The sequence below is a fragment of the Callithrix jacchus genome, chromosome X (genome assembly GCF_049354715.1).
Source record: "Callithrix jacchus isolate 240 chromosome X, calJac240_pri, whole genome shotgun sequence".
Lineage (NCBI taxonomy): Eukaryota > Metazoa > Chordata > Mammalia > Primates > Cebidae > Callithrix > Callithrix jacchus.
This window is the reverse complement of record NC_133524.1, coordinates 50026144-50052718: the sequence shown is the minus strand read 5'-3', so window position 1 is coordinate 50052718 and position 26575 is coordinate 50026144. Positions and strand designations below refer to the sequence as shown.

Below are 26575 nucleotides of genomic sequence, written 5' to 3'. Positions count from 1 at the left end.
TGCTTATAGCTTTTTTAAAATGGCATCTTTAAAGGCTTTCCCAGATAATCCCAACCTCTCTGTCTTTGCATTGGTGTCAGTTGACTGTCTTTCCCCGTTTGAGATGCCTAACTTTCATGGTTCTTCATATTCTGAGTACTTTTGAATTATATGCTGGACATTTTGAATATTAGGTTATGAAACTCTTGAACAATTTCTGTTTGTTTTGTTTTAGATAAAGGAGTCTCACTCTGCTGCTCAGGCTGGAATGCAGTGGTGTGATTAGAGTCCACTGTAGCCTTCAACTCCTGGGCTCAAGGGATCCTCCTGCCTCAGCCTTCACAGTAGCTAGCACTGCAGGCATGTGTCATCACACTCAGCTATATTTCATTGTTTTTTGTAGAGACAAGGTCTCACTATGTTACACAGGTTGATCTCAAACTTCTAGCCTCAAGTCATCTATCTTACTTCAGCCCGCAAAAGTGCTAGGATTACTGTTGTAAGTCACTGCTCTTGGCCAGATAGAACAATTTCTATTTTTTCACGAATTCTTTTCTTGTCTCCATTCTGCTATTGAATCCATTCACTGAGAATTTTTTTCCTTTGTTATGTTTTCCACTTATAAAACTTCCATTTGTTTCTTCTTTAAATATTCTTTTTTTGTGCCAAGACTTTTTACTTGTTTCAAAAGTGTTCATGATTGCTTGTTTAAGCATTTTTTTAGACAGAGTCTCTCTCTGACGCCCAGGCTGGAGTACAGTCATGTGATCTCGGTTCACTGCAACCTTCGCCTCCCAGGTTCAAGCAATTCTCCCAAGTAGCTAGGACTACAGGTGCACACCACTACTCCCAGCTAATTTTTTGCATTTTTAGTAGAGATGGGGTTTCACCATGTTGGTCAGGCTGGTTTTGAACTCCTGACCTCAAGTGATCCACCCGCCTCGGCCTCCCAAAGTGCTGGGATTAACAGGCATGAGCAATTGCGCCCAACCTACACATTTATAAAACCGCATCTTTAAAGGCTTTCCCAGATAATCCCAACATCTCTCTTAGCAGTGGTGTCGGTTGATTGTCTTTTCCCATTTCAGTTGCCCTGTTTTCCTGGTTCTTCACATTGTAAGTAATTTTGAATTATATGCTGGACATTATGAATATCTGGTTATGAGACTCTTAGTCTTGTGTAAATGCTATGGGTATGTTGCTATTTCTGTTTTAGCAGATGATATACCTGGCTTCACAGGCAGCCACCATAGTCCTTGTCTCTATGGTGGGGCCAGGGCAAGAGAGGGCCCGGGGACGGTGGGAGGGGCAGTTGAAGATGGAGTGAGTTTTGAGGGGAGCACTGTTTGAGGTATTTGAATACCCGAGGCATATGAAAGAGCAGAGGGAGGTCGGATTCCATTGTCTTCACTGGGGATGAAAATTGGGGGTGTGGGACATGTGGCTGGGAACTGCAAACTTCCCCACCCCACCCTGGTAGCTGCGCATGCTCCTTGGGCACCAGCCTCAGTGCGCATGTTCACTGGGCATCTTCCCGTCAGCCCCCTTGTCACGTGGAGAACACCCCGGAGCTGTTCGGTGGCTTTCTTGCTGTTTGGAAACCTTTTCCTCTACTGAAACTCTTCTTGTAGATCCACAGGCCAGTCCCCCCGGGGACTGAAGAGTGAGGGTGAGGAGGAGCCAGGGGGCTTTGGGCGGGTCCCATGGGTCCCTCGGTGTGGTGGTCCGTGGCTTTTGAAGGAGAAGGGCGTCAAGGTCGTCCCCCTTCTCCTCACAGATTGTGACGACACCATCAGCTCTTTGGTCTTCAAGGGGCCAGGACAGGGAGGAAGGTATGCCATGGAGGGGAGGCGGTCAGGGGCTCAGGTGAAAATGGGGCAAGTCCTGGGGTGCTGTTGGAGGGGTGGAAGTCCCAAGGTGCCAGGAAGCCATGATACAGGGCACATTCCTGAGTCCTGAATGGGGCCCCAGGCGGGGGCAAGGTGGGTGGTAAAGAAGGGGCCTGGCACCTGGAAAGGCTAAGGGACTGGTGAGCTCCCCTCCCCCCTCATGGTGTGGAGTGGGGATTGCACCAGTAAGAAGCTTTGCAAGATCTCACCTCAACCATGGATGGTCCAGAAACAATGGGGAGGACTGGGCGAGGCTGTGCGGTCCAAGCAAACCTGATTTGAGGGCGGTGAATGGCTCTAGTAAGTGGGAGTGTGCCAAAAGCAGTAGTAACAGGAATTGTGATTCACTAGTGTTTTCATGTGGAGTCCGCTTGTGAAACTAAACCTCATCAAAAATGTACTCTATCAGCAGGGCATAGTGGCACATGCCCGTAGTCACAGCTACCCTGGATGCTGAGGTGGGAGGATCCCTCGAGTAGGAGGTCGAGGCCGCAGTGAGCTATGATTGCACCACTGTACTCCAGCGTGAGCAACAGAATGAGACCCCATGTCTAAATGAAATTTTTTAAATAATGTCTTGTGCCTTTTGCCACATGCCTTAAGATGACCGCTCCGCCAGCTCGGGCAGCATAAGTGGCTTTGCAAGCACTCAGAAAACGTACACACTTACACTTAACTCTGGAACGTGTTTTGAGCATACTTTCAAAATGAAAATGACAACTTTTGGCCATCGAAGTAATCGAATATATCTGTCCTCTCAAGTGCATGTTCCCAATCACAGTTTTCTCTTTTCAGTGTGAAATATGGGTTTTCGAAGAAGATTAATCTATCCGCCTATACCAATATGCAATATAGAATCTTCTGAGGTAATTGGGCCTATGCTGTTGAGTGCTTTAATTCAATGTTTTCTATTAACAGAAATTAATTTTTGTGATAGTTTTGTTGCATTAGTCTAGATACACTAATAAAGGTCTTTCGTGCTGATGAAAAATTATTCTGGCATCTCATGAAGGCAACATTGACTCAGGAGGATTTCTTTTTTCTCTTGTGTTCTCCAGCTTTTGCCCATGACTTCCTTCTTATGCTTTGCTTTTTAATGACAGATTGTAGACATCTATTCCAACATAGAGTATAATAGCTTCCAAAATCCTTGTGGGTAACTTTTCTCACAGTAACCTTTCTGTGGTTAGTGTTATTAACCATGTAGAATGGAGTGGGAGAAATGATTTTAAGCTCAGTTATGATCAGAAACATCTATGCACTTCGTGTGTGTGTATGTATATATATAATTTTTTTGACATGTATTAATAGCAAAACTTTTTTAATACACACACACACATATACCCTTATCACAAGCAGTCCAGTGATGAGGAACCTGAAAAAATGGAACCATCAACTCAAAACCTGGATTCTTCACCTGCTCCAGAGAGAATGGATGAGGGAGCATCTGCAGCTCAAGGTGAAGGGAAAGGGAAGAATGACTGTTGGGGTGTGTGTGTGTGTGTGTGTGTGTGTCTCATACATTGTCACAGAGCAGGAACTGAGGAGGGTATATTGTTTGCAGCTTAGCTTAGCAAAATACTGCACTATGATAAAATGTCTCTACTTTATGAATGGCAGAATAGAGACTCGAGGATTGTGTTTTATCCAAGAACATTGACTGGTGAATACAAAATTTGTATTTTATTTCAAAGTTTGTGTCTTCCTACCACGTATGTTGCTGTGAAAACAGTAAATGATTTTGCTGAGAGTTCTTAAAACTCAAATGCTTTACTGTAAGGTAGCTTAGTACTGGCCCAAGACTAGAGCCAGTTCAGAGGAGCAGGAGCAACTCCAAAAACCTGGTTGCTGAACATTGGTCAGTGTTTCCCTTGACTGATATTTTTATGTAGTAAGTTTGATAAAAGCTGAATAATTCAGGATACTGCCATACAGGTAGCTGGTTTAGTATTTTTTTTTTTTTTTTTTTTTTTGAGATGGAGTTTCTCTTTGTCGCCCAGGCTAGAGTGCAGTGGAGTGATCTCGGCTCACTGTAACCTCCGCCTCCCAGGTTCAAGTGATTCTCCTGCCTCAGACTCCTGAGTAGCTGGGATTACAAGCATGTGCTACCATGCCTGGGTAATTTTTTAGTTTTTTAGTAGCGACCAGGGTTCACTGTGTCAGCCAGGATGGTCTTGATCTCCTGACCTCATGATGTGCCCTCCTCGGCCTCCCAAAGTTCTGGGATTACAGGCATGAGCCACCACTCCTGGCCTAGCATGATTTTTTAAGTGGCTTTTAAGAGGTTATTAAATCCTTTTATGGTTAGAAAAAAAAACAAACAAAAAAAGGAATTACCCTGAGATTAACATGAGATAGAAGTAATTCCTTCTAAATAAAAGATTTTGAAGCAATACATTTATGTAACTCAGGTCATGGATTATTCTAAGGATTCACTGTTAAAGGTTTATAGAATATGACTGACAGCAATGCCCATTAATTGCTGTCTACCCACTTCTTTTTTCTCAGTGTGAGACAGTATATTTGCTGTAATTCACAAGTAATGTTATTTTTGGTGCTTTGTTCTACATGGGGTTCATTCATGGAATATTACATTTCGGGCCTTTGGACCCAAATATAACTTTATTTTAACGAAGTTAAGCTTCTATTTACCCCAGTAGGTAATGGGTGTCACGACTATAACGTTTCGCATAGTCTTCAAATCCATTCAGCTAATCAGTCCTTCAGAAATTTGCATTGTAATCGTAGTTGAATTCCTATCCATGTTGTAGACCTCAGATTTCTTAGCTGATGCCCACCGCTTTTAGTACTCTATGGCTGAATATAGGCATTGTACAAGTCCTGTGGTTTATCCTTAGATTGTCATTTAAGAGGAAGGTTTCAAACCGGGCTCAGTGCTGTGCAATGATAGTCCCAGCTACTTAGGAGGTAGATGTGAGAGGATCGCTTGAGCCTAGGGTTCAAGACCAGCCTGGGAAACATAGTGAGACCTCATTGCTAATAAATAAATAAACAAACAAGCAAATAAATAAATGTTTTGTTTTATAGGAAAACAACTATGTAAAATTTGTTTCTAGTTACTGGTAACGTTGCAGACATAGCTCCTTACTGAACTGTAACACTTAATATTTAAGATGGGAAATTTTATGTTATGTGTATTTTTTTACCACAATTAAAAAAAAACTCCTGTCTTCCTAAATTCAGTGTAGTGGTCATATATTCTTTCAAGTTTTTACTTTGTATGTTTTCAAGACATAAAATTTATAGAAAAGTTGCAAGAATGGTATAATTAACTCATATACCTTTTACCTAGATTCACCAGTTGTGTACAGTTTTTGCTGTATTGGTTTCATATCTGTTCCCTCTCTCTCTTACCCTGCTACCCACACACTCACACACACACTTATGGATATTATGTTTACTGTTATTAACGCTGAATTGTTCAGATAAAGTTTCAGGTATGGCCCTTTACCCTAAGTACTTGAGTGTGTGTATATCCTCAGAACAAAGCAAAAGTCATTCCTTGGATAATCACTGCACAATGATCAAACTCAGGAAATTTAACAATGAGAAACTGCAGTGATTTAATACACAGTGTATACTCAGATTTTGCCAGTTATCCAGATTTTTTTTTTTTTTTTTTTTTTTGAGACAGAGTCTTACTCTGTTGCTCAGGTTGGAGTGCAGTGGCAAGATCTCGGCTCACTGCAACCTCCGCCTCCCAGGCTCAAGGGATTCTGATGCCTCAGCCTCCTGAGTAGTTGGGACTACAGGCACCCACTACCGTGGCTACCTAATGTTTTTTTTTTTTTCCTTTGTATTTTTAGTAGACATGGGGTTTCACCGGGTTGGCCAGGCTGGTCTCGAACTCCTGACCTCAAGTGATTCTCCTGCCTTAATCTCCCAAAGTGCTGGGATTACAGGCGTGAGCCAATGTGTCTGGCCAATACTGACATTTTTCAAGAGGATAGACCCATTGGTTTGCAGAATGTTTAGCCCTTTGGGCTTTTTCGTATAGTTTCTAAAGACTGTTTTTTCACTTACCATTTATTGGCACCTACTCCCACCATATAACTTGCTAGCTGCTAGGAGTCTAAATGCTAATGAGAGACAGGATGTCAGCCTTCAGTCATTTAATATGGTAAGGACAATCAGAAATGCAATAACAGAGAAGTGCAAAGGAGGCAACAAAGCTGTCTGAGGGCAGTCTTCAGGAAAGAAGAGGGTAATATTTGAAAAACTCTGTTTTCCTGTTTTCTGCTAACAGACTCCTGAAATAATATTCCTGAGATTCTTATCAACACATTTATTATTATACTAGTGAAAGCTTTTATTTAATAACACCAAGAGCATGAATATGATTTCTTTATTCGTATTTCATGTTTTCCTGCTAAAAATGATAATTTTGTTTTGTCTTTAAGGCCCGGAGCCTGAAACTGATAGCCAGGAACTGGTTGAGCCAATGACTGAGTGTGAGCATGGAGATGGTCCTGATGTCCAGGAGATGTGCCTGCCAAATCCAGAGTGGGTGAAACTGCCCCAAGAAGGTAGGCAGTCCATTAAGCATGCAAATTGTAGGGTGTCTGTTTCCACAGTATTTTACTTTTCTTTTTTTTCTGAGACAGAGTCTCACTCTGTCACGCAGGCTGGAGTGCAGTAGCTCAATCTCAGCTCACTGCAACACACGCCTCCAGGCTTCAAGTGATTCTCCTGCCTTAGTCTCTCGAGCAGCTGGGATTATGGGCATGTGCTACTGCGCCCAGCCAATTTTTGTAATTTCAGTAGAGACAGGGTTTTGTCATGTTGCACAGGCTGGTGTTGAACTCCTGACCTCAGGTGATGCAACCAGCTCGGCCTCCTAAAGTCCTGAGGTTATACATGCCCACCACCACACCTGGCAAATGTTTCTCTCTCTCTCTCTCTCTCTCTCTCTCTCTCTCTCTCTCTCTCTCTCTCTCTCTCTCTCTCTCTTTTATTTTTTATTTGTAGTAGGGCTCGGGTTTCACCATATTGCCCAGACTGGTCTTGAACTCCTGACCTCAAGTGATCTGCCTGCCTTGGCATCCCAAAATGCTCAGATTAAAGGTGTGAGCCACCATACCCAGCCCAGATAATTTCCTTTATAGAATTTCTTTTTCTAATCCAGAGTCTAGTTCAGGATCATGTGTTGCATGTACTTGTCATGTGGTTTTAGTTTCCTTTAATCTGGAATGGTTCCTCAATTTTTTTCTTTGTCATTCAGGTTACAGACATTTTTTAACAGGATAGACAAGTAGGTTTGCAGAATGTTCAGGAGTTTGAGATTTTTTGTGTATTTTTAAAGACTTTTTTCACTCAGCATTTATTGGTGGCTACTCATGCCACATAGCAGTCAAGTGCTAGGAGTGAAAGTGCTATGAGAGACAGGATTTCAGCCTTGAGTCATTTAATATGATAAGGAAAATCAGAAGTGCAATAACAGAGAAGTGCAAAGGAGGCAACAAAGTTGTGTGAGGGCAGACTTCGGAAAGGAAGAGGGTAATATTTGGAAAACCCTGTTTTCCTGTTTTCTGCTAACAGACTCCTGAAATAATGTTCCTGAGATTCTTATCAACACATTTATTACTACACTACTGAAAGCTTTTATTTAATAACACGGAGAACATGACTATTATTTCCTTATTCATATTTCGTGTTTTACTGTTTAAAATGATCATTGTTTTAAGGGCTGGAGCCTGAAGCCAATAGCCAGGAACAGGTTCAGCCGATGCCTGGGTGTGAGCCTGGAGATGGTCCTGCTGTTAAGAAGATCCGCCTGCAAAATCCATAGCAGGTGAAACTGCCAGAAGAAGGTAGTTAATCCATTAAGCATGCAGGATGTCTGTTTCCACAGTATCGTGTGTGTGTGTGTGTGTGCGTGTGCGCGCGCGCGCGCGTGCTTGTGGGTGAGGGCATGCACGTGTACGTGGCGCAATCTTGGCTCACTGGAACTTCTGCTTCCTGGGTTCAAGTGATTCCCCTGCCTCAGCCTCCTGAGTAGCTGAGATTACAGATGTTCGCAACCATGCCCGGTTAATTTTTGTATTTTTAGTAGAGACGAGATTTCGCCATGTTGCATAACCTGGTCTCGTACTCCTGACCTTAGGTGATCCACCTGCTTCAGCCTCCCAAAGTGCCGGGATTACAGGCATGAGCCAGTGCGCCCAGCCCAGTATTATGTTTTTAATAACACAGAGGTAACAACACTGCCTCTTTAATAATAGAGTTCTTATACAAATATTATTTGAAACATAGTCAAGACCCCAGAATCTGACTTACAGACTTTCAGATACAGAAACAAACGGAGTCAAAGGCATATTGAATTGTAACTTTTGAGTGTAAGTCCTTAAACCAATAATAGTTCATGATTTTCAGATGCTTTTGTAAAGGTCTGCTTTTAACAAATACGTACCACATTTGTAACACCCATCAGTTAGTGTGAAACATGCTGAAGCACGGATGCAGGTTCTATTACCAGCTCTTAAAGCATTTGTGAGATTCTTAGAGAATCCCTTACCTTCTAAACCTATCTTTGGTCTTATAAAAATAGTGAGTTTAAGTCAGATATTTTTAAATCATTTTCCATTCTGGTTCTTTCATAATCTGATCCTGTTAGATAGAATGCATAGGATACAGAGGTTGTCTGTTTTGCTTGATTTGTTTAACATAAATCATCAAATCCAGACCCGAGTCATTTGAAAACCTCTGAATTGAGATTTCATTGCTACTAAGAAAATGAGTGGACACTCTGCTTCGTGTTTGTTTTTCTGTGTGGAGACCTGAATGCCTATTCTTAGGTTCTGTCAAATTCTAAATTCTCTGGCTTTTTTTTTTCTTTAGATGAGTCTCACTCTGTCACCCAGACTGGAGTGCTGTGGTGCAATTTCAGCTCATCACAACTTCAGCCTCCCAGGCTCAAGCGATCCTCTCACCCGGCCTCCTAAGGAACTATAGGCACAAGCCGCCATGCCTGATTGATGTTTTAAAAAAAAATTGCAAAGATGAGGTCTCACTATGTTTTCCAGGCTGGGATTCTCTCGCTCTTAATCAGTACTTGCTTTTTAAATCTTTCCCCAAGGAAACCTTGAGTGACTGAATAATCAAATGGTGAGAGACCATTTAGTTCCTGTTTTCTGTGGGGTGTAGGTCTTTGATGCTCAGGATGGGTGTAAGTAAGATGCTTTTGCAAAACATGCTCCCTGCCGCACTGTGAGCCTTCATGAACCACTATTTCTAATAAGATTATATCACATATATGATACAGTCACCTCTAAGCATATCAAATGTTTCATGTAAATTTCAGCTTTTGAGGCATTAGTTGGTAAGTTTTGAAGTTCGAAGACCATGACCCCAGTACTTCCTGAGTAATCCGCTGGAGTATGTTTAACACAACTGTTTTCCAGGTTGCTGACTGTTAATTATAAGCGCTTCTGGATTTAAAGGAAGCACTTGATGTTTACAGAATTAATTACTTTTAAATTCTGTAGGTCTGCTCTCAAAGTCTATAGAGAGGTTTACTTGGATGTAAGACACAGGATCATCCTTAGGGTTCTATTTTTAGTCCATCTTATAAAACCCAAACTGTAGTGTTCTTTGTGTGCATTTAGGGTCATCTAAATAATCTGCTGCTAAGTCATGTTTCTAACTGTTATGTTTCTGTTACAGGTGAAGGGCAATCACAGCATTAAAAGGAGACATGCTGAAATGATGCATTCTGCTTCTACGTTGGAAATTTGTTAATTGAAGTTCTCCCAATAAAGCGTTACAGCCTTCTGCAAAGAAGTCTTGCACATCTTTTGTTAATTTTATTTCCAGGTATTTGATGCTCTGAAATACGTATCATTCTTTGACATTTCATATGCTAGCTTTTTGAGCTGGTATATAGAGGCATAATTCCTACATATTGAGCTTCTATCCAGCAGCCTGTTAAATAAGCTTATGAATTCTAAGTTTACTTCTAGATCCTTTTCAGTTTTCAACATACAGAATCATATCATCTTTGAATAAGAAGTTTTGTTTCTGTCACTTTTTTTCTGTTTTCTTTTGTAGTTTTTTGTAGACATGGGGTTTTGCCATTTTGCCCAGTTTGTTCTTGAACTCCTGAGCTCAAGTGATCCGCTCACCTCGGCCTCCCAAAGTGCTGGGATTATAGGTGTGAGCCACCATGCCCAGCCTGTTGCTGCCATATTGAACACTTTTATTTCCTTTTCTGATTTTATGGCATTGGGCAGACCCACCTGGTACAGTGGTGATAGTGGACATCCTTGTCTTATCCCTGATCAGAAATGGAAAAATTTCCACCTTTCACCATAGTATTTACTGTATTTTTTTTGTAAATTAACTTCAACAGAGTCATTCTATTCTGTTTTAATTTGCTCAGAGTATTCATTTTGAATATATATGGAATTTCATCAAACACTGCATCTAATGGGATTATCACATTTTTTCCTTTAATCTGTTACTGTAGTGAATTAGACTGATAAATTTGTACTTTTTCGTTTTAAATTTTTAAAAATTGAGACAAGGTGCCACTCTGTCACCAAGGCTAGTGTCGTAGTGTTATCATAGCTCACTTCAGCCTCAGCCTCCTGGGTACAAGCAATCCTCCCACCTCAGCTTCCTGAATAGCTACAACTATAGGCATATGCCACCATGTCCAGCCAGTTTTTCTGTTGTTTTGTAGAGATGAGATTTTGTCATGTTGTGCAGGCTGCTCTTGAACTTCTGAGCTCAGGCGATCTGCTCACCTCAGCCTCCCAAAGTGCTAGGATTACAGGCATGAGCCTTGGCCTAGCCACGTTTTTCTTATATAGGGGTCTTGCCTATGTAAAGACCCAACTTACGTGTACGTTTGTGCAGGTAGACTAACAGCATGATGAAATTTATCATTCTATTGATTAAAAGAAAACTATCCTTGACTTTCTAGTGTGTAAGTACATCAAAGCATAACTATAAGTATTGTGAAAGCATATATTGTTATGGGTTTTGGGGCCCCTGTACTTTCTGCTGCTGTGGGAGCATGTCCTTATAGGTACCTTTAGTCTGTTTTCTCAACTGCAGAGATCTTAGGACCATGGGTTGTGACTGGCAAGTAATGTGCCTTGCTAGTTTCATGATGGAGCTGATTTTCAAATGGTGTCACTCTGGCTGTCCTAGGCTCCTGTTTCCCTAACATTTTCACTTCTCCTTCTGAGATTCTGATAGTACAAATGATAGATGTCTTAGTATTTTCTTACAGGTCCATGAGGTTGTATTCATCTTTCTTTCAGTTTCTTTCTCGGACTTGTTCATATTGAACAATTTCTTTTTGTTTTGTTTTAGACACATGATCTTACTCTGTTGCCCAGGCTGGACTGCAGTGGTGCAATTATAGCTTACTGCAGCCTTGAACTCCTGGGCTTAAGGGGTCTTCTTGCCTCAGCCTTCACAGTAGCTGACTACAGGTACATATCATCACACTCAGCTATTTTTAATTTTTTTTTTAGAGATGAGGTCTCACTGTTGCTGAGGGTGGTCTCAAACTGCTAACCTGCAGTCATCTATCATCTTACTTCAGCCCACAAAAGTGCTAGGATTACTGTGTAAGTCACTGCTCTTGGCCAGATAGAACAATTTCTATTTATCTACCTTTGAGTTCACTAACTCATTGTTTGTCCCCATTCTGCTATTGAACCCATTCAGTGAGAATTTTTTCCTTGGTTATCATATTTTCCACTTCTAAGATTTCCATTTGTTTCTTCTTTAAATATCCTTTTTGTGTGTGTACTGGGACTTTCTGTTTTTTCTTGTTGCAAAAGTGTGCATGATTGCTTGTTAAGCACCTTTATTTATAATTGTTAAAACTTGGAAGCAAAGTGTCCTTCACTAAGTAAACGGATTAATAAACTGTGTACAGGTAGTCAGTGGAATATTATTCAGCAGTAAAGTGAAATGGACTATGAAGCCATGAAAAGACATAGAGGAAACTTTAATTCATATTACTAAATGAAGGAAGCCAGTCTATAAAGGCTATACACTGTCTGATTCCCACTATATGATATTATGAATAGGGCAAAACTATGGAGACAATAAAAAGATCAGTGGTTGCCAGAGGTTATAGAGAAGAGAGGGATGAATAGGTGGAGCATGGAGGATTTTTAGAGCAGTGAAACTACTCTGTATGATACTGTAATGGTGGGTACATGTCATTATACCTTTGTCCAAACTTATTGAATGTACAACACCAAGAGCAAATCCTAATGGAAACTATGGACTGTGGAAAATAATGATGTGTCATTGCAGGTTCAATTGTAACAAATGTACCACTCCTATGGGGAATGTTGATAATGGGGAGAAGAATCTTGCATGTGTTGGGCCCAGGAGTATATGCGATATATACCTTCCTCTCAATTTCAATGTGGTCCTAAAACTTCCCTTTAAAAAAAGTCTGTTAATTTTTTTAAAAATTAATAAGTAGTGAAAAAATTTAAATACTCATTCCTGGGCCAATTAAAAGATAGAGATTAACAGAGTGGATAAAAAATAATCAAACCATGTGCCATATACAAGAAACTCACTTCACATAGGACCACGTATGTAGATAGAAACTAAAAGGATGGAAAAACATATGCAATGCAAACATTAATTTTTTAAAAACTGGGAGTGACTATATTAATATTAGGTAAAATAGACTTCAGAGCAAAGTGAATTACTGGAAATGAAGGGGGATATCATATAATAAAAAGATCAATCCACCAAGACATAATGATATCAATTGAGGCAGAAAAAGCATCTGCAAAATCCCACACCCATTCATGATTTTAAACACTCTTGGACTTCCACCAAGATGACTGAATAGGAACAGCTCCAGAGCACAGTTACCAGTGAGAGCAATGCAGAAGGCGAGTGATCTCCATATTTGCAACCAAGGTACCAGGTTCATCTCAATGGGACTGGTTGGACAGTGGGTGTAGCCCAAGGAGAGCAAACTGAGGCAGGGTGGGGTGCTGCCTCACCCAGGAAGTGCACTGGGCCGGAGGACCCTTTCTCCTACCCAGTGGAGGCCATTGGGGACTTTCCTGGATGCTGTGGCACACTGGCTCAGATACTGCACTTCTTGCATAGTCTTTACAGGCCACAGACCAGGAGATTCCCACCAGGGCCAACAAGTGCTGTGGGTTTCCAGCACAAAACTGGGCTGCCATTTTAGCCAGTGCCCAGAATACCTGTGAGACAGAGCCATCCATTACCCTGAAATATAGGCCGCTGAAGGCAGGGAACCAAGTGATCTGGCTCGGTGGGTCCCACCCACACAAAGACCAGCAAACTGACAGCTACTGGTTTGAGATTTTCACAGCCAACACAGTAGTTTGAGCTCGACTTGGGATAGTCAAGCTTGGTGGGGAGAGGGGTATCTGCCATTACCGAGGCAGTCCGCCATTACCTGTGTAAACAAAATCTCAAGGAAGTTTACACAGCAGCTGGGTGGAGTCTGTGGCATCTCAGCAATGCCTCTGCAGGCAGACTGTGACTAGACTCCCTCCTAGCTGGGTAGGGCATCTCTGAAAAAAGATAGCAGCCCATCAGGGACTTACAAATAAAGCCCCATCTTACCAGGACAGTGCACCTGGGAAAGGGGGCGGTTTTGAGTTCTGCTGCAGCAGACTTAAACATCCCTGCCCAGCAGCTCTGAAGGGAGCAGCGGAGCTCCCAACAAAGCATTTGAGCTCTGAGAAGGGACAAATCGCCTCCTCAAGTGGTTCTCTGACCCCTGTATATCCAAAGAGACACCTCACACAGGAGAGCTCTGGCTGACATCTGGCGGGTACCCTTCTGGGACAAAGCTACTAGAGAAAGGAGTAGGCAGCAATCCTTGCTGTTCTGCAGTCCCCACGGGTGATTCCCAGGCAAGAAGGGTCTGAAGTGGACTTCCAGCAGTCCTGCAGCAGAGGGGCCTGACTCTTCAAAGGAAAACCCAAAAAAAAAAGAAAAAACGGAAAGAAATCGCTTCAGCATCAACAGAAAGGAGGTCCACCCAGAGACCCCATCCGAAAGTCACCAACTTCAAAGACCAAAGGTAGATAAATCCATGAAGATGGAAAGAAACCAGCACAAAAAGGCTGAAATTACCAAAAACTAGAATGGCTCTCCTCCTCCAAGGAATCACAACTCCTCACCAGCAAGGAAACAAAACCGGATGGAGAATTAGTTTGATGAATTGACAGAAGCAAGCTTCAGAAGGTGGGTAATAAAAAACTTCTCTGAGCTAAAGGAACATGTTCTAACCCAATGCAAAGAAACTAAGAACCTTGAAAAAAGTTTAGATGAAATGCTAACTAGAATAACCAGCTTAGAGAAGACCATAAACAACTTGATGGCACTGAAAAACACAGCATGAGAACTTCATGAAGCATACACAAGTTTCAATAGCCAAATAGACTGAGCAGAATTTAAAGCACTAAATGCCCACATGAGAAGAGAGAAAAGATCTAAAATCAACACCCTAATGTCACAAATAAAAGAAATAGAGGAGCAAGATCAAACGAATGCAAAAGCTAGCAGAAGACAAGAAATACGTAAGATCAGAGCAGAACTGAAGGAGATGGAGACATAAAAAACCCTTCAAAAAAATAATACAGGAGCTGTTTTTTTTAAAAGATCAACAAAATGAATAGACTACTAGCCAGACTAATAAAAAAGAAAAAGGAGAATTGAATAGATGCAATAAAAAATGATAAACGGGATATCACCACTGATTCCACAGAAATACAAACTACCATCAGAGATTACTACAAACAATTGTATGCACATAATCCAGTAAATCTAGAAGAAAGGGTTAAATTACTGGACACTTATACCCTCCCAAGACTAAACCAGGAAGAAGTTGAATCCCTGAATAGACCAATAACAAGGTTTGAACTTGAGGCAGCAATTTCTAGCCTACCAAACAAAAAAAGTCCAGGTGAAGAGGGATTCACAGCTGAATTCTACCAGACGTACAATGAGGAGCTGGCACCATTCCTTCTGAAACTACTCCAAACAATACAAAAAGAGGGAATCCTCCCTAATTCATTTTATGAGATCAACATCATCCTGATACCAAAACCTGGCAGAGACACAATTGAAAAAGAAAATTTCAGGTCAATATCCATGATGAACATCAATGCAAAAACCTCAATAAAATACTGGCAAACCGAATGCAACAGCACTTCAAAAAGCTTATCCATCATGATCAAGTAAGCTTCATCCCAGGGATGCAAGGCTGGTTCAACATACGCAAATCTATAAATGTAATATATCACATAAACAGAACCAAAGACAAAAACCACATGATTATCTCAATAGATGCAGAGAAAGCCTTTGACAAAATTCAACAGCCCTTTAGGCTAAAAAGTCTCAATAAGCTAGGTATTGATGGAACATATCTCAAAATAATAAAAGCTATTTATGGCAAACCCAAAGCCAATATCATACTGAATGGACAAAAACTGGAAGCATTCCCTTTGAAATCTGGCACTAGACAAGGGGGCCCTCTCTCACCATTTCTACTCGACATAGTATTGGAAGTTCTAGCCAGAGCAATCAGGCAAGAAAAAGAAATAAAGTGTATTCAGTTAGAAAAAGAGAAAGTCAAATTCTCTCTATTTGCAGATGACATGATTGTATATTTAGAAGACCCCATTGTCTCAGCCCAAAATCTCCTTAAGATGATAAGCAACTTCAGCAAAGTCTCAGGATACAACATCAATGTGCAAAAATTACAAGCATTCCTATACACCAATAACAGACAGAGAGACAAATCATAAGAATACTGCACATCTGCAACCATCTGATCTTTGACAAACCTGACAAAAACAAGCAATAGGGAAGATATTCTCTATTTAATAAATGGTATTGGGAAAACTGGCTAGCCGTGTGCAGAAAGCTGAAACTGGAACCCTTCCTTATGCCTTATACAAAAATTAACTCCAGATGGATTAAAGATTTAAACATAAGACCTAACACCATAAAAACCCTAGAAGAAAACCTAGGCAATACCATTCAGGAGATAGGCAAGGACTTCATGGCTAAAACACCAAAAGCAGTGGCAACAAAAGCCAAAATGGATAAATGAGATCGAATTAAACTTAAGAGCTTCTACACAGCAAAAGAAACAATCATTGGAATGAACCAGCAACAAACAGAATGGGAAAAAAAATTTGTAAACTAACCATCTGACAAAGGGCTAATATCCAGAATCTACAAAGAACTTAAACTCATTTACAGGAAAAAATGGACAACTCCATCAAAAAGTGGGCAAAGGATATGAACTGACACTTTTTAAAAGACATTTATGTGGCCAACAAACATATGAAAAAATGCTCATCATCACTGGTCATTAGAAAAATGCAAATCAAAACCACATTGAGATACCACCTCATGCCAGTTAGAATGGCGATCATTAAAAAATCTGGAGACAACAGATGCTGGAGAGCATGTGGAGAAATAGGAACACTTTTACACTGTTGGTGGGAGTGTAAATTAGTTCACCAATTATGGAAGGCAGTGTGGCAATTCCTCAAGGATCTAGAAATAGAAATACCATTTGACACAGCAATCCCATTACTGGGTATATACCCAAAAGATTATAAATCGTTCTATTACAAAGTCACATGAACACGTATGTTCATTGTGGCACTGTTTACAATAGCAAAGACTTGGAACCAACCCAAATGTCCATCAATGATAGACTGGATAAAGAAAATGTGGCACATATACACCATGGAATACTATGCAGCCATAAAACGTGATGAGTTCATGTCCTTTGTAGGGACATGGATGAAGCTGGAAACCATCATTCTCAGCAAACTACCACAAGAACAGAAAATCAAACACCGCATGTTCTCACTTATACATGGGTGTTGAACAATGAGAACACATGAACACAGGGAGGGGAACGTCACACACTGGGATCTATTGGGGGGTGGGGGGGCTAGGGAGGGATAGCAGTGGGTGGGGAGATTGGGGAGGGATAACATTAGGAAAAATACCTGATGTAGGTGACAGAAGGATGGATGCAGCAAACCACCATGGTATGTGTAACAATCCTGCATGGTATGCACATGTACCTCAGAACTTAAAGCATAATAATAAAAGAAAAAAACTCTCAGCAAACCAGAATAGAGCTGAATTTCTTCAATTTGATACAGTTCATCTACAAACAACTAGATAAAATCCTACTTAATTGGGAAAGTTTTCCCCCAAGGCCAGGAAAAAGGCAAGGACATATGTATCTCACTACTGGTATTCAACATAGTACTGGAAGTTCTAGCAGTGGACCAAGACAAAAAAAAAAAAAAAAAACTAAAAGAGATACAGATGAAAATGGCAGAAATTCAACTATCCCTGTTTGCAGATGGCTATGTAGAAAATCTCAAGGAATCTACCAAAAAAATCCCCCCTATAACTAACATGTGAGTTCAGCAAGGATGCAGGATACAAGATGATCAATACACAAAAATCAGTTGCACTTTATATATTAACAACAAACTAGTGGAAACTGGAAATAAACACATAATAGCATTACAATTGCTTTAAAGAAAATGAAATACTTAGGTATAAATCTAAAAGCATGTACCAGATCTGTATGATGAAATTTGCAAGAGATTGATAAAATAAATCAAAGACCTAAGTAAATGGAGAGACATACTGTGTCTGTGGATCAGAAGACTCAAAATAGTGGAGATGTCAAATCTCCCCAAATAGATATTTAAGTTTAATGCAATTCCTATCAAGTTGTTTGTAGACATAGACAAGCTTATTCTAAAATTCATATGGAAAGGCACAAGCCATAGAATAGCTAAAACAATTTTGAAAAGAATATATTGGGAGGAATTGCTCTACTTGATGACTTGCCATCTAGCTATAGTTACCAAAGAAGTTAAATTGTCCAAGAGGTAGATTACATCAATGGAACAGAATTGAAAACCCATAAATAGACCCACACAAGTGATTCTTTTTTTTGATGAAAAAAGAATCACTTGCTATGTTGTCCACACTGGACTTGAACTCCTTGGCTCAAGTGATCCTCCAATCTTATCCTTCCACATAACTAGGATCACAGCCATGCACCACCACATCTAGCTTTTCAACTGATTCCTTTTTTTTTTTTTTTTGAGACAGAATCTCACACTAAAATATTAGAAATAGAACAGATTAGAGAACTCAGAAGCAAATCCACACATCTTCAGTGAATTCATTTTTGCAAAGGTACTAAGAACATACATTGGAGGAAAGACAGTCTCTTCAATAAATGGTGCTGGGAAAACTGAATATCCATATACAAAGAATGAAACGAGGCTCCTATCTCTTGCCATTACAAAAATCAACTGAAGATGGATTAAAGACTTAACTCTAAGACCTCAAACTGTGAAACTACTGCTAGAAAACATTAGGAAAACTCTCCAGAGCATTGGTGTGGACAAAGATTGCTTCAGTAATATTTCAAATGCACAAGCATCCAAATAAAAAATGGATAAACGGAATCACATTAAGTTCAAAAGTTCTGCACAGTAAAGGAAATAATCAACAAAGGGAAGGGACAACCCACGGAATTGGAGAAAACATTTGCAAACTACCCATCTGACAAGTTGTTAATAACCAGGATATATAAGTAGCTCAAACAACTCAACAGGAAAAAATCTAATAATCTGATCTTAAAATGGGCAAAAGATCTGAATAGACATTTCTGAAAAGAAGACATACAGATGACAAACTGGTATATTACAAGGTTCTCAACATCATCAGTCATCAGAGAAATGCAAATCAAAACTAAAATGAGATACAATCTCTCCCCAGTTAAAATGGCTTTTATCCAAAAGACACGCAATAACGAATGCTGGCGGGGATGTACAGAAAAGGCAACCCTTGTACACTGTTGGTGGCAATGTGAATTAGTACAGCCACTATGGAGGAAAGTTTGGAAGTTCCTTAAAAATTAAAAATAGAGCTACCATGTGATCCAGCAATCCCACTACTACATATATACCCCCAAAAAAGGAAATCAGTATGTCAAAAAGATATCTGCATTCTCATGTTTATTGCAGCACTATTCACAATAGTCAGGATTTGAAATCAACCTAAGTGTCCATTAACAGATGAATGGATAAAGCAAATGTGGTAAATATACATAATGGAATATTATTCAGCCATAAAAAAGAATGAAATCTTGTCATTTGCAATAACATGGATAGAACTGGAGGTCATTATGTTAAGCTACATAAGCCAGACACTGAAAAACAAATGTCACATGTTCTCACTTATGTGTGGAAGCTAAAAGTTAAAACAATTGAACTCATGGAGATAGAGAGTAGAATGATTGTTGCCAGAGGCTGAAAGGGGTTAACAGGGATAGGGGAGAAAGTGGGGATGGTTAATGTGGGGATGAAGGTACAAGAATATAGTTAGAATGAATAAGATATAGTATTTAATAGCACAACAGAGTGATTATAGTCAACAATAACTTATTTTATTTTTGAAATAGCTAAGAGTAGGATTAGAATGTTCCTAACACAAAGAGATGATAAATACTTGAAGTGATGCATAACCTAATTACCTTGATATTATTATACATTATATGCCTTTATCAAAACATCACATATACCCTATAAGTATATACACCTATTATGTATGCATATTAATAAAAATTAGAAAAAATAATGTTTTAAAGACTCATGAGGGCCCCTGTCCCATTCTTTCCTGTGCTCAAGAAGCACATGCTAATGAAGCCTTCTGTACATGCCTAAATGGTGGCAATGTGAATCTCTCCACTCTGGGTCTCAGGTATATGATTGATGAAAGCAGATAATGTTGACCCAGGCCCACCACTCTCTGACTTTTCAGAGCTGCCTTATGCAAGTGGAATTTGATGTCAAAGTACAGAGACTCAAGTATCTTGGCTGCTGCAAAGAGGCAAATCAGGGTGAGATCCGCCAGATTTTGTGCCCTCCTTATGAGGTAGCAGACCAGGAGGACTTGTTTTCTGGTCCAAACCCTGCTGACCAAAACAGGATCTTGTCAAGACAGGATAAAGTGAAGAAACAAGCAGGAACCAGCAAAAGGCAAAAGTGATCCTTAGCTGCTTTCATTGTTCATTGGCATAAGACACTCCCACCAGCACCATGGCAGTTTACAAATGCTATGACAGTGACCCAGAAGTCACCACCTCTTTCCATAGCAATGGCTTGGAAGTTACCACCACTTTCTTAGAAAGTTCTAAATAATCTGCCCCTCAATTTGCACTGACTGACCCCTTAAGACACATGTAATTGAAAGTGGATTTACACGAGTATTAATGCACTTGCCATGAGCTCCTAAGTTGCTGGATCTGAACCACACTGCCTGTGAGTTAGCCCTGCTAGACAAGAAGCAGTACCACTCAATAGAAGATTGTCATCTAACACCACCACTTGGCCCTTGAATTCTTTCCTGGGCAAAGCCAAGAGCCTTCAGGGGTAAAGCCCTGATTTTGTGATTCTGGTAGGGGGTTTCCCTGTCCTGCAACAATTAATACAGGCACAAAGATGAAAAGAAAAATCATCACTATTAAATGAAATAAAGTCTGCGTCTATAACCCTTAAGAGCATCTAGCTCCTTAGAGTAAAATAGCCTCACATTTGAGGCTACATTTTATTTAGATTATTTTTGCTATTAGAGACGGATAACATAGTAAAAATAACCATTAGAGGATGCCATAAGAAAAAGGAAACTTACGATGTTGAAATGTGGCATTGGCTCAATTAATGTGGGAAATCCACCAACACTTTGCCTTCTTCCTCTATCCCATACTGGCCTCTGTCACTTCCAAACAAAGAGAAAAAAAAAACAACCAAACCAAAACAATCAAAGCAACAGATCCAAATAGATAAAGCTCTGGCATCAGATAAACCAACCAGATACCTAACCCAATATTATTTTCTCCTACATCTACTCAAGGCTCTTGGAATCACATGTTCTTTTCCTGTATAATCAGCAGGAAATTTGTACAGCTCTGAGATATGGTTTCTACGATGTTCCAGCTTGTGTTCAAGATTTGCACAGCTTTCAGAAACCACATAATGGAGATGTATTGGTTTAACTTTTTCCTGTCCTTGATAAATGACAATATATAGTGCAGCCTTTAAAACTGTGTTTTTATCCAATTTTGTAATGAGAAATAAATACAAAACACCAAAGCAACAGAAAAATCAAATTAACTTCTCTCCTGCCCATGTAACAAAACTGAATAATCTCTCCTTAGCTTTACTGTTGCTTGGGCTTCTTTTAAAAACAACAATAACAAACTTATAGTCAATATTTACAAAGCTGAGTTCAACTATTTATCAGCATTACAGAGGTCATCGAAAAATGTTGTTTGTTTCGACATTATTTCATTATTACCTTGATCAGGGAAAAAGTCAATTCCCAACAGGGCTACTGTTTGCGTGGCGTTGGCAGGTTCTCCCCATGTCTGTATGGATTTTCTCCCATATCCCAAAGCTGTGCACATTAGGTGAATGGGTATGTCACATGGTCCCAATCTAAGTGAGTGTGAGTGTCTGTGCGAGTGCCCCCTGAGATAGGATGGCATCTTGGCCAAGGTGGGTTCGTACCTTGCCCCTTGAGCTGCCAGGATAGGCTCTGGCCACCTGCCACCCTGAACTGGAATAAGCGGGCTGGAAAGCAAATGAATACAAATTATTGTAAAATAAAAATTTTTAAGTAGACTACAACCCTACAGATGCATGACAATAAATGATATAGTACACAGGCACTCAGTGAACCCAAAAAATGACACATTCTGACACACTTGGTTTTCATAGAGTTAAAAAGCCTAGCATTAAAACGTATCCAAATTGCAAGCTTGGATGACTGGAGTGGTTTGGGATTTCTGACAGATTTAGAGACTGAGCTTTTGACAGAAAAGCAACTGAACTGGAGATGGATGTCTCTAAATTCTACAGCACTCAACAGGCTCCTTCTGCCAGTCTGAACTTTTTATCCTAAGACACAAAGCTTTAGGAGTCACTGAGAAACAGGTCCTGTGCCAAACACACAGAAGCACACAGAAAATATCACCCCATTTTTCTTGAGGGGGGTAAATCTGAAATGCCCAGCATCAAGGCAGGAGAAACGCCATTTGGAGACAGATACCACTGTTACAACTGAATGCCAGAGATCAGGGACATCAGTCTAATTGCTAAGACAGTCACCTCATCTACTGGGGTCAAAAACCAAGCCACACAGAAGTTGGGGGAGAGGACAAGCATTTATGAAGATCTAGGATGAGGGGCTGATGAAAGGGAAACAGGAGCATCATCATGAGTAGGAAGGATGTTTATTCTGATGAGCAATGTTTCTTACACTCGAGTTGCTCTTGAGTTTTATAGAACCTGGTCAGGAGGAGATTCTATGCAGGAAATGAGACAAGAGCACCTGTGAAATAAAGCAAGAAGCTCTGAAACAGAAGATACTAAAGGTAGCCTGGAGGGACATACTTGCTGACAAGTGGATAGATGCTTAGGAGTGGCTGGTCCCTTCCTTTGACACTAATAGCAAAGTCATTGGTCTTAAGAAAAGGACACAAGGGAGGTAATTATGGCAAACATAATTTTTAAGGAGTACAAAGGATACTATCAGTGTGAAACCCTGAAGTAACCATAGCCACTGACAGTCATTAGTTCAGTGGAGCTAAGGACAGTTTGGCTCTTAGAGACTAGTGGGGATGAGGCTGCTGGTGAGAAAAGAAGAAAGCATTCAGTCTCTGGTTATGCAAGACTTATCTCCCAGAAACAGCTCAAATTTCCTACCATGATTGAATTTAAGCCGCAATACCCAAATGTTTTAATGATAGTCCTTTCTAACGATGCTATTGACTTGTAATGTGTTTGTGTTGGTTTAGGGTTTAATTTCTGCCCTTACATTGGCATATAGACTATGTTTTTAGATAAAATGTCATCTCTCATCAACATGTGATCATGAATTCTGTCTGGATGTGTACGTGTTACTGTCCTTGGAGTCTGTCTGTGCAGTGAAGGGGACAAAGCCATCTTACCTGAAGAGAGAGAAGACTTCTGAAAAAGGAGCTGTGAACAGCTCCTGGGGTGAAAAGGTGCTCAGGAAAAAGGAAGAGAAAGGGATGGGGAGGGAGTGGAGGGGAGGGGAGGGAGCCCCATCTGGAGACCCAAGCTGCACAAGATTAATGCCATAACCTAGGGTTCATTTATTTGTGGATGTGGGAATTCTCAGAGTGTCTCTTGGCCCAGGATCATGCTAAAGTACAGGCCAGAGGTATCTCCTCGGTTCTTGGTACCCTCTTTGTGCCCTCCTTTGTGCTTTTTTTTTTAGGACCCTCACATTTTAGGCTTCCAGACTTGTTCTCCTAAATGTTTTATGGCCTGGGTCAGTGGGAATAGAAGAACATTTTGAACAAATCTTTTCACACTGCATTAAGACTCGGCATGATTCCTTAACCGCACTCCCACTTTTATATTTTAAAAAGTCAGCAATGGATAATCCAAAGTGAGGTCTAGGCAAATATGGAGTACAGCCCCTTTTTCCCCCCTACCCTTAAAATAGACAACAGATTCATCTGATTGTTTCCATCTCAGCGTCTATTTTCCCTTCTCTGGTAAGACAACCCCTTTACCCTGCAGAGAACCTAACATCCTTGTAGTTTGTTTGGAGTGAAACTATTTGCCCCTCCTGACCACTGGGCTGGGCCTCCTGTGATTTAGGCTGGCCAATCAGCATCAAACACCCTCTTAAACAGAGTGTTTGGATGAAAGGAGGGTACATTACACAAATCAACCAATTGGAGTCCTCCCTGGGACCTTTTTTGCATACCAGGAAAGACACCATGGGGGAGCACTGATGAAGCTATTTGAGCCCCTGGATCCAGCTGTGCCCCAAAGCATAGATTCCTGCACTTCCCACTTGTGCAAGCCAATAAATTCATTTAAATTCATATAATACACCATATTATACACCTTGGTGCGTAATAGGAAGGATCCAAAAAAGGTCATCATAATTACTAACTATATTTTCTTCCTCATTGCTGTGTTCTTCTCTCCAAGTCACTCTGAGTCTTTGAAAGCAAGTAGCAATTGAGGCCCATCCACTGGATAGATTGGATGGAAATAATGACACATATCATCATGGGGGAGACATATTTGGGCATAGATACTTTCTGTGAATCCCTGGAATTACACCATAAAGGAATCTACCCACCCAGTGCAGACATGTGGTCCCTCTATCAATGAAATTCTGTTCTGCCTAGGAGAAACGCAATAGGTATCTAACACAAGAAGGCAGGTGGAAGACCATAGTAGGTAGTTAGGTCAACTTTCCTATGTGCCAAGGAAGAAAATTTTAGACAAATGCAACCACCAAGCTCAATAAAGGATGTCTAACTGGAGAAAAATATCTATATGAAAGGTTACCTTGTGGCAACAAGGCAGCCTCAGTTGTCTGGGTTACCCCCACAAGAAGATGTTAGCCATGGCGCTTTCTGTATAACTTAACAGGATAGATAATTATCTCCAGGGTCTGATATCAGGTACTCCAGATAAATGCTTGCTTGCCATCTTCCAGGCCATGGCAATGTCAGTTCAATTAAGATAAAGCCAGGACTTAGAAGTAGACCCACTAAGCCCTTATCACAAGAGAGCTGACTCAACTTCAGATGCAGAGGCATTCTCTTTCAAGCGGACAAATGTAATGTCCAGGAGCTCTGGGAACAAATGGCAGAGGGCAGTGTAGGTCAGTAGTTAGGTGATTTGGCTGAGGAGGCAGGGGAAGTTCTAATTTGAAGTGCCAGGAATTCTGGCTGGTTCTCAGGGTAGGGAGATGGTATCAGGAACAAGCTACACATTGGCTGCTGATTCTTGGAAGTCTAAGTAGGTTGGGAGTCAGCAGCAGGGGCATCTTACAACAGGGAGAAAGATGATGGGTACTGGGCTAGATATCAAAGCTAAAAGTTGACTTCATGCATAGTCAAATGGGAGAAAGGTGTTAGGATATACTAGAAAGAGATAAGCACAGACCTTGCATCTGAGACATCTGAGAGTGTCCAGGGTAGTGGACATGTTGTCATGGCAGATACCCCGGCTGGAGAAATGAAACAGAATCCCAGTTCTGTGAAATGAACTGTAAATACCCAGAACCAGTTTTGAAGCAAGCAGAAGCCAACATTGAGCTCCAGAATGTTAAAACAAGGCTCCAGAAATTTCTGATGAGACAGAATCTGCTGTAGAGAATGAGGCAAGGCTTAGTCTCTAAGTGCGAATTGAGAAGCTCCTTTAGGATAAGAGGGAATAATAGTGGCTAAGATCCCAGCTGGAAATATCACTGCTGCCATCCTGAAGCCTCCCCTAGTTCTATGTATGCCACTATTAGAAACGGTTTTTTTTTTTTTTTTTTTTTTTTTTTTAGCAAAGGGCTATTCCACTTCTTATAAGAAAAATTTCTCTTAGTATATGGATCACAATTTGAACAGTTATCAGCCATTTATACCTTAGTATGAATTTCCTTACCTATTTTCTGCCTGAGAGCAGGTTTTGACAGGAGTTGGAAGAAATTATTTATTTAGCAGAGTCTTACTGACAAGCTATGAATCAGGCACTGTGCTATGTACTAGGGATAGAAAAATAAGGCAAAGCATGTGCACTTCATCCCCAAACAATTTTACAACCTTCTAGATTGAAGGGGAGAGGAAGCCACTAAAAGGAAAAAGATATGGAAGAGAGAAGCTGGATAGATTATAGACAAAGATTTTCTTATTTTCCAGTGTTTCCAAATATGACTCATTTCTTCATGGAAATCTCACAGATGATCCTCGCCATCTTCCCACAGCCCTTAGCCCAAGTGGTCCCTAAGTCTTCAAAAAGCAGCAGGGCTTCATGGTCCATGCTTCATTCAGGAATAGAGATGCTGGAAAAATCATTTTGTCCAGTCTCCTTTGATTTATTGCCATGGAAAATCAGGTCCAGAGTGGCAAAGTAACCAGAAGAAATCACGAAGGGAGTTCCCTTTGGTTAATACCTTTTTACTGAATCACAGCACTTCCTAACAGTGGGCCATGGTGTGGAGCTACAATATCAGAGAAACTCCAGGTTGGATTTCATCAGTCATTCTTTCAAACACTTGTTTTCCAATGTCCACTACATATACTTCAACCCCTTGGGCGGGCTTTCAAAGCCTTCCATTCTTATTGGTCTATGTAACTAAACTACTTTGTCTTTTATTACTCACCTGCTTTAATTATTTGACTCATAATTGCCAGAATGTCATCTGTGTTTTCCTATTTCCATGACCTTGCTTATGCCACCCTCTCCACCAGATACCCTAATACCACCTCTATGTAAAGAATTCCTACCAGTTCTTCAGTGCTGTCTCATTTACAAAGCCATCCCCAATCTCACCTAAAAACATCTCTAGCTATTTTTGTGCTTGTATTGTTCAAATGGCTGTTAGCATATGCCATCTTCTAAGATGGGCGTTCTGTAACTGTCTTATCTGTCTGAATGAAAGGCAGGAACTCCTCCCTGTATATCTGGAACTCCTGCAGCTTCCAGCACAGTAAATCCTGGTTATCATAAATATCTGATGAATGAATGAAGAAACTAAGTGAACCTGAATTCATGTTGACAGAAAGGAAGAGAAAAAAATCAAAGCAATGCAGTTCTAAAGTTTAG

General features: G+C 40.5%; 1 protein-coding gene across 2 annotated transcripts; it reads left to right on the top strand.

The window, feature by feature from the left end:
- The first annotated feature begins 1527 nt into the window (after nt 1-1527).
- On the top strand, nt 1528-9652 carry PAGE1 (PAGE family member 1). Of its 2 annotated transcripts, XM_035289052.3 has the most exons (7): nt 1528-1648; nt 1757-1811; nt 2664-2734; nt 3228-3327; nt 6290-6415; nt 7574-7699; nt 9552-9652. In XM_035289052.3, the coding sequence occupies exons 3-6, from the start codon at nt 2672-2674 to the stop codon at nt 7675-7677; spliced, it is 393 nt and encodes a 130-aa protein (XP_035144943.1). In that variant the 5' UTR covers nt 1528-1648; nt 1757-1811; nt 2664-2671; the 3' UTR covers nt 7678-7699; nt 9552-9652. The 2 variants fall into 2 exon arrangements, with proteins under 2 accessions (XP_035144943.1, XP_035144944.1); XM_035289053.3 differs by lacking the exon at nt 1757-1811.
- Nucleotides 9653-26575: the final 16923 nt, after the last annotated feature.

Coding starts and splice junctions, on each gene's coding strand:
- PAGE1 (XM_035289053.3), top strand. CDS start 2,672: ATGGGTTTTCGAAGAAGATTAATCTATCCGCCTATACCAATATGCAAT. Junction 2,735..3,227: donor GCAATATAGAATCTTCTGAG/GTAATTGGGCCT, acceptor TATCACAAGCAG/TCCAGTGATGAGGAACCTGA. Junction 6,416..7,573: donor GGTGAAACTGCCCCAAGAAG/GTAGGCAGTCCA, acceptor CATTGTTTTAAG/GGCTGGAGCCTGAAGCCAAT.